Source organism: Urtica dioica, chromosome 6 (assembly GCF_054948205.1).
Source record: "Urtica dioica subsp. dioica isolate 48M chromosome 6, U.dioica_male_clone48M_v1_H2, whole genome shotgun sequence".
NCBI lineage: Eukaryota > Viridiplantae > Streptophyta > Magnoliopsida > Rosales > Urticaceae > Urtica > Urtica dioica.
Window position 1 is genome coordinate 4,710,472 of NC_142761.1, and position 8,817 is coordinate 4,719,288.

Below are 8,817 nucleotides of genomic sequence, written 5' to 3' on the forward strand. Positions count from 1 at the left end.
ACGCGCGCCACACCTAGTGTGGTTAATCCTAGTTGAAGTACCTATTGTTCATGGTCTATGAAAGTATGTGACATAAAATTTTAATTATATGTGTATGAATATATATATATATATATATATATATATATATATATATATATATATATATATATATACACACATTAGATTTAGTAATAATTACTCTAACTTTTTTCTTTTATGGGTGTGTAATGTGCAACTGTGCGTACAGAATATACTTAATACATATGTAATTTTTTTTATTCTTATTAATATGAAAATTCTTTTTAATTTATAATGTAAACTATATTTTCTTTGTGTATTAGTTTTTTTTTTGTGAATCAAACATATACGCACATGAATTATATTATATATATGTGTGTGTATATATGCACACACGTAGAAATTTATTTTGTGAAGTAATTTGTATAGCTTTAGTGACTATATTAACAAAATAATGAAGTTTACATTTATATATAGACGATTTTTTAAAAATCAAAAGGGAATGATATATTTTATGCAAGTAACGTAAAGAAATGTAATGGTAATATATTATCAGAAGTTTTAATCACATATTGTGTCATAGATGTTGATTTTATACGCTCTATAGTGAGACTTTAATTGCTCTCTGATTGGCAACTGCTACATAAAATTTTATAACGTAAATTATATTAAATGGAGAGACAAGAGGTTTTATAATTTTGAAGTAAAAAATTTCTTTGTTCCTCTCGTACATTTCCTCCTTATTCCCTTACTTCCTTAAAAAGGAAAAAAAAACAAAAAAAAAAGCTCTAGCTCCTGATAATTTTGAGGCGTTTAGGACTATTGTTACAACCAAACTCTTTCAGTAATCTTGTTTTTTGTTATGTATGTTTTTTGTTATGTATGTTTTATGTATGAAATTACACTTAAACCTATTTTGTTTTATGTTTTATCTATGCATATTATTTTAATCTCTAATTTTTATACATGAATATTAAAGATCTTTTCAGTATGTGTTTAAAATTTCTTGATTTTTAGATGAACGAATTTTATTATGAAAATTGTTTACAATTAGTGCGTTGTTTCAAAAAGTGTGGTTTTGTATATTTTTTAAAATAGTTACAAAACGTTTTTTGGTCTGAAATTTTTCTACAAGATACTTTTATGTGTTTTTTTATATGATAAAAATTTTATGAGTTTTTAATCAGGGAAAATATATCAAAAATTTATTTTTTTTACCGGTGCATATATCGTTTCCAGAATGTGTATAAAAACTATTTTCCCACGATATACCTTTATTTTAGTTTCATTATTTTTAAATCCTTTTTTAGTTAGACCATAGATGAAGAAAACGTTCAAAATAATTTTTACGAGCTTCTGAAATTTTTCCATAATTTTTCTCTAAAATTAATGTTTTGCCGAAACCCTGGGGCAAATGGTATTTTCGTCTTTTCAATTACGAGTCATGTCTTTGAGTTTTTCCAGAAATTTTGTTACGTACAGAAGTGTTTATGAGAACCTAATTGTTATACCTTCAACTAGGCTTTGAGTCGAATAGCTTTTCCAATAGTCCAAAAGTCTAAGGTCGTATGTTCTAAAAAAGGTGAGAATAATCTCACTACAACACAGATTTGTTCAAAATTAAATATGATGAGTGTGTGATCTGAATTTATTGGTATGCGTTAGGTGATTGTTTGTTTGATATATTTATGTGTGTGTTTATGTGTTAGTGAGTGGATTGTGGTGATTAAGATATGCACAAAACAAATGAACTATCGTACAAGCTCAAATATGTACTAGTGCTTGAAAATCACAATGGTTATCATTTAATGCCCGGATCGGTGGCAAGTCCACTTCTAACAAGTGAAGAATATCCACATATCTGGGCAGGTTTTACTAACTACAATATTTGGGTTACGCCTTATAACAAGAGAACGTTACAATTAGGTTATGATAAGATATCAGATGTTTCGTAATTCTCAGAACCAAGTTGCAAAACTTGTAAAGGAAGTTTTCCTGAATTGTAATGAACACGATAAACCAGTGTAATCTATTTTGGACCAAAGGGCTGTACAATTTGATAGACGAATAACTCTGAGAAACGAATATCAATACAAATTCAAGGTTCGCATTATCGTTACCGTTACCATACCGGGACTTTAATTTTGGGGTGAAGTGTTTACCGGAAGAGAAATCGAAGGGGTATTTAGACAACAAAAAGGAAATCGGTACTGGTAGGGAAACCACTTACAGTAGAGGAAACCGATAAAAAAAATGTGGGAAATCGATGGGTATTTAGACAAATATTTTGCAAAAATAAACATAATCATTAATAAACTTCCTTCATAAAAAATCCAATTTGAATCACCTCATCATATTCTATTCGGTAAAGATCCTTCTTTATCTTATCTACGTGTTTTTGGTTGTTTATATTTCGCCAAAAAGCATGAATATCTATCATAAATTCGATGAATGTGCAAAATATGGCATATTTGTTGGGTATTCTCATGTTCAAAAAGGCTATCTCATTTATGACCCTCAAACTCATAAAATTTACGTTTCACATGATGTAGTGTTTCATGAAGCAATATTTCCACATCATGATGTCCCTCACCATTTTGATGATCTTCACATCACTTTTGCACCTCTAAATGAAGAATTATTACAAATAAATATATATTCACCTGATAGAAATGTCAATGATTCTGATCACCCTTCAGCTTCTAACGACTCGAATGTATCTCGTAAAACTTCTGAACGGCCTCGTCGTCACCCAAAACTCTTCCACCAACTATCCGTTAGCATATTTCTTTTCACTTTCTCATCTTAGCCAATCTCACAAAAGTTTTCTTATTAAATTTTGTTGAGAATAATAAATTTCACTCTTTTTATAAAAAAAAAAATTAAATCTTCTCGCTGGTATGATGCCATGGAAAAGGAAATTCTTGCCCTCTAATCCAATAATACTTGGACTCAATCAAATATCATTCTGACGGTGGCATAAAGCATTATAAGACTCATTTAGTCGCTAAGGGATATACCCAAGTCGAAAGAATAGACTATCATGATACATTTGCTCCCGTTGCTAAATTGGTAACGGTTTGACTTTTACTCTTCATTGCTTCTTATAAGAATTGGTCTCTACATCAACTTGATGTTAACAATGCGTTTCTTCAAGGTGACTTACGTGAGGAAGTCAACATGAAACTTCCTCTTGGTTTTGCAAATAATACAGATAATGTGTGTAAGCTCCAAAAATCTATATATGGTTTGAAACAAGCCTCTCGTCAATAGTTTGCTAAATTTTCTTCTACTGTGCAAAACGTGTGTTCAAACACTCTCTTTCTGATTGTAGTCTTATCACTAATAACTGCAATGATGTCTCTCTCTTTTTTGTTCTCGTCTGCGTCGATGATTTCATGTCACATGAAGTAATTCAAAAGCTATTTTTTACCTCAAAACCTTCCTCGCTCAGTCCTTCTCGATTAAGGATCTCGGGCCCTTACGATATTTTTTAGGCATTGAGGTGTCTCGTTCCAAGAAAGGAATCTTCCTCTGTCAGCGCAAATATACTCTAGACATTCTTAAAGACTCTTGAATGCTTAGTTCTCGACCATTCCTTTTTCCCTATCCGATAATTTAAAGCCTAATGATGGGACTCATCTTCCCGATCCGATAATTTATCGTCACCTTATTGGTCGTCTCTTATATTTAACTATGACTCGACCGGACATTCAATATGATGTCAACTCTCTTAGTCAATTCCTCCAAACTCCACACTCTAGTTATCTCAATGTCATTCATCGTGTTCTTATTACCTTAAAGGGTATATTGGAAATGGGCTTTTTCTTTCATCCACAAGTTGTCTTACTTTAAAGGGGTATTCCGACTCAAATTGGGCTAGTTGTTCGGTTAGTGACGATCTACGACATAATATTTCACGATGTTAGGTGATAGCCCAATATCTTGGAAGTCCAAGAAACAACCGACAGTGTCTCGTTCTTTCACTTAGGCTGAATATAGAATTCTGGGTTGTATTCTCAGTTTGTTAGCTTGTTAGTTTGTTTCCTAGTCTTTAGGGTTGGTTAGAATAAATAGCTTGTTTGTTAAGCTACCTATGTTTAAGCAATTAGTTATGTTTTTTTTCTCGGTTGTAATTTGTATAAATCTGATCATGTTTGATCACGTTAGTTAGATTGAGAATTTCTCCATATCACTCTCAAATTTCTACATGGTATCAGAGCGGTGTTAACATCTGATCAATATGACAAAATATGGTCAAACCCACACCCTTGCCTCTTCTTCTGAAACACCAACCTTAAACACATCCATTGCCGACCAAAACCCACACTCCATCACCAGTCACAAACTAAATGGCCAAAATTACCTTCAATGGTCCCAGTTTGTTCAAATGTTCATCTGTGGCCGCAGCAAAGACGATCACCTCACCGGAGAAGCCAAGGCGCCGAAGATAGATGACCCTAAATACAGAATATGGAAGGCCGAGAATAGCATGGTCATGTCGTGGCTGATCAATTCCATGACACCGAAGATAGGAGAAAATTTTCTTCTCTATGCAACTGCCTCAGAAATCTGGGAATCAGCTCGAGTCACATTCTCAGATTCTGAAAACACGTTTGAGCTATTTGAAACTGAGAATCTCTTTCACGACTTGAAGCAAGGAGATTCCTCAGTTACTCAATATTATAGCAATCTAACAAGACTTTGGCAACGTATTGATGTTTATGATCAACACAGGTGGAGCTGTCCTGGAGACTCAGCCCTCTATACCAAAATCTTGGAAGCAAAACGTGTCTTTAAGCTCTTATCAGGCCTCACCAAGGAGCTAGACAAAGTGAGGGGGAGAATCTTGAGCATCAAGCCACTACCATCTCTCCGGGAAGCATTCTCGATGGTCAGACATGAAGAGAGCCGCCGGAAACTCATGATGACAAGTCATCTCTCATCATCACCAAATCTTCATGATGGCTCGGCGCTGATCGCTCACGAAGAATCACAAGCCTTCATCGCCAAGGCTCCCTACAACAAGTCTAAGAAGGGACGTCCCTATTGTGATCACTGCAAGAAATCCGGGCACACACGGGAGACCTGCTGGGAAATTCATGGCAAGCCACCCAACTGGAAGCCATCAAGGTACTCAAAAGATCGGGACACTCAAGCCAACTCAGCCTCAACCAGTCCTTTCAGTCCTGAACAATTGGAGATTCTCACCTGTCTCATCCGGAAGGCCACTCAACCAGCTGATTCATCTGCTCCTGGCTCAACCGGATTGATGGCTCAAAGAGGTACTCTCACTCAAGCCATTAAAGCCTTAACAGCTTTTCACGCGACTACAAGCCTCTCTAGTGTGTGGATCATGGATTCTGGTGCATCGGATCACATGACCAGCAATCTCAATCTATTCTCCAACTACACACCGAGTGATGAGTGTTTGTATGTCACTATAGCTGATGGCTCAAAGATGTTAGTAGCAAGAAGTGGATCTGTAATAGTTTCTCCACAACTCACACTCAAATCAGTCTTGCATGTGCCACAATTACACTGCAATCTTCTTTCAGTTCACAAAGTGATTAAGGATTCATGTTGTCTAATCATTTTTTTATGAAATGTCTTGTTCTATACAGGGAAAGAGCTCAGGGAAGACGATTGGCAATGCTGAGATGTGTGGTGGGCTCTACCTCCTCAAGACCAACACAGACTCCCACAAAGTAGCCTCAACCTCAATCTTGCAAAATAAGTCAGCCTCCTCTCAAAATGATAGGGGTATCATGATGAATCACTATCGGCTAGGTCATCCCAATTTCATGTACCTCAAGAAACTGTTTCCAAAATTGTTTATCAATAAAGATGCAAGCTTATTTTAGTGTGATGTGTGTCAATTATCCAAGCATACTAGTAGCACCTATAGTCCTAGGAAATATATATCCTCAAAACCTTTCTCCACCATACATAGTGACATTTGGGGTCCTTCACGTATGAAAAATGTAAATGGGGCTAGGTGTTTTCTATCCATTATTGATGATCATACTAGGCTTCGCTGGGTGTATCTTATGAAAGAAAAATCTGAGACTAGCTCTATTATAATCCAATTCCATAAAATGATTAAAAATCAGTTTGCATCAGAGATTCAGATTATTCACTCAGATAATGCCAAGGACTACTTTAATTCTCAACTCAACCAGTATTTCCAAGAACATGGCATCATTCACCTTAGTTCATGCGTCCAGACACCTCAACAAAATGGGATAGCAGAGAGAAAAAATAGACATTTGTTAGAAGTAGCCATGACTTTAATGTTCACATCTCAGGTGCCTAAATACCTTTGGGGGGAAGCCATCTTAACAGCAACCTATCTGATCAATAGAATGCCTTCTAGGGTCCTAAAATTTAGAACCCCTTATGAGATCCTCTATGAGTCATTCCCTAACACTCAGCTCATATCTACTATCTCTCCTAAAATCTTTGGATGCTCAGTTTTTGTTCACATATATGATCACAGTAAGCTGGACCCTAGGTCCATAAAATGTATCTTTATTGGTTATTCATCTGCACAAAAGGGATACAAATGTTACTCACCACAAAATAAGAAAACCTATATATCCTATGATGTAACATTTCATGAAAATATGCCCTTCTTTGCCAAGCCTGAAAGCCTGACCACACTACCTCATGAAAGCCAAGATCCAAACACAACCCTTGAACCAATAAGCCTCACAGAAACTATTCCTAATCCATACACCGAGCAAATCCCAAACCAAGCTGACCCTCATCCAGACCATATGCCTCAAAAAGACCACACAATTCAGCATTCCATGAGGCTTCTCCGACTCAATCCCCAACGAGAACAGATGAGTCAAAATAAGGTAACATGAGTCATGATTCATCTATACTGATTGATACTGAGTGTGTAACAGATGAGCTTGATCTTCCAATTGCCTTGAGAAAGCCAACGCGTGCCTGTGGCCCTTACCAAATTCAAGATTTCATATACTATGGAAATCTGTCCACACAATACAGGGCATTCGTGACTAAATTGGATCAAGTCTCTATACCAAACACGATACAAGAAGCTATGACAAGCCCTGAGTGGAGACAAGTTGCAAATGAAAAGATCAATGCACTCAAGAAGAACAAGACATGGAGCATTGTGGACCTGCCAAGAGGGAAGAAAATAGTAGGGTGCAGATGGCTATTTACCGTGAAGTACAAGTCAGACGGCACTATTGAAAGATACAAAGCTCGCCTAGTTGCTAAAGGATACACACAGTCTTATGGGATCGATTACCAAGAAACATTTGCACCGGTGGCTAAGTTAAACACAATCCGCGTGATAATGTCAATCGCAGCTAACTTGGATTGGCCACGGCTTCAGTTAGATGCGAAAAATGCCTTCCTCAACGGCACTCTTGAAGAACAAGTCTACATTGACTTGCCTCCAGGATTTGAAGGAAACAGGTCAAAAGATTCAATGTGTCATCTCCACAAATCCCTCTACGGACTCAAACAAAGCCCAAGAGCTTGGTTCGACCGCTTCACTCAAATTCTCAAATCCTGTAAGTACTCTCAGAGCCATGCTGATCACACATTGTTCACAAAACACTCAGATCATGGAAAATGTACGAACTTAAGTGTTTATGTGGATGATATATTCCTTACTGGGGATGATCAAGAAGAGATAATAAAGCTCAAGGCAGTCTTGGCGACAGAATTTGAGGTGAAAGACCTTGGAGAACTCAGGTACTTCTTGGGAATGGAAGTTTCACGATCCAAGCTCGGAATCACAGTGTCACAAAAGAAATACACACTTGATCTGCTCAAAGAAACAGGTATGATTGGCTGCAAACCCTCAGACACACCAATGGATTCTATAGCTAAATTGAACAAGAGGAATTCCGAGACAGGAGTAGGCAAAGGCCAATAGCAAAGACTTGTTGGAAAACTTATTTATTTGGCTCACACTCGACCAGATATAAGTTTTTCAGTGAGTATAGCTAGTCGGTTTATGAATGATCCATCTGAGGAACACCTAGAGGCTGTGATGAGAATCCTCAGATACCTCAAATCCTCACCAGGAAAGGGATTGCTGTTCAAGAAACACAACTGCCGTGAGATTCAAGTCTTCACCGACCCAGATTGGGCTGGATCAAAGACTGACTCTCGATCAACTTCAGGCATGTGCTCATTTGTATGGGGAAACCTTGTCACGTGGAGAAGCAAGAAACAATAAGTGGTGTCAAGAAGCAGCGCAGAGTCAGAACTACGATCAGTGGCTCATGGAGTATGTGAAGAAATTTGGTTGAAGAAATTACTTGAAGACTTAAAGGTTCAAGTCAATGGTCCAGTAAAAATGCTCTGTGACAACAAATCCGCTATAAGTATAGCTAAGGATCCAGTTCAACATGATCGCACAAAACACGTTGAAATTGACAGACATTTCTTGAGCGAGAAGATTGAAGTAGGAACCATCTCCATGCAGTACGTCACGTCTCAGAACCAAGCTGCAGACATTCTCACCAAACCATTGCCACGACAACCCTTCATAGAAAACTGTTCCAAGCTTGAGTTGATCGACATCTACCACCAAGCTTGAGGGGGAGTATAGAATTTCGGGTAGTATTCTCAGTTTGTTAGCTTGTTAGTTTGTTTCCTAGTCTTTAGGGTTGGTTATAATAAATAGCTTGTTTGTTAAGCTACCTATGTTTAAGCAATTAGTTATGTTTTTTTTTCTCGGTTGTAATTTGTATAAATCTGATCATGTTTGATCACGTTAATTAGATTGAGAATTTCTCCATATCAATCTCAAATTTCTACACTTAA

General features: G+C 36.8%; 1 protein-coding gene across 1 annotated transcript; it reads left to right on the plus strand.

The window, feature by feature from the left end:
- Positions 1-4,243: 4,243 nt before the first annotated feature.
- LOC149393049 (uncharacterized) lies at positions 4,244-8,590 on the plus strand. The gene is made up of 5 exons (XM_089617891.1): positions 4,244-5,485; positions 5,625-5,763; positions 6,915-7,826; positions 7,968-8,171; positions 8,382-8,590. Exons 1-5 carry the CDS (start codon positions 4,244-4,246, stop codon positions 8,588-8,590), a joined length of 2,706 nt encoding a protein of 901 aa, XP_089474017.1.
- Positions 8,591-8,817: the final 227 nt, after the last annotated feature.

Bases quoted from the DNA above. Each gene is read 5' to 3' on its own strand.
- LOC149393049 (XM_089617891.1), top strand. From the start codon at position 4,244: ATGACAAAATATGGTCAAACCCACACCCTTGCCTCTTCTTCTGAAACA. The intron at 7,827-7,967 runs GTATGATTGGCT...ACACTCGACCAG, and splicing joins TGATCTGCTCAAAGAAACAG to ATATAAGTTTTTCAGTGAGT. The intron at 8,172-8,381 runs GCATGTGCTCAT...CTATAAGTATAG, and splicing joins TGACTCTCGATCAACTTCAG to CTAAGGATCCAGTTCAACAT.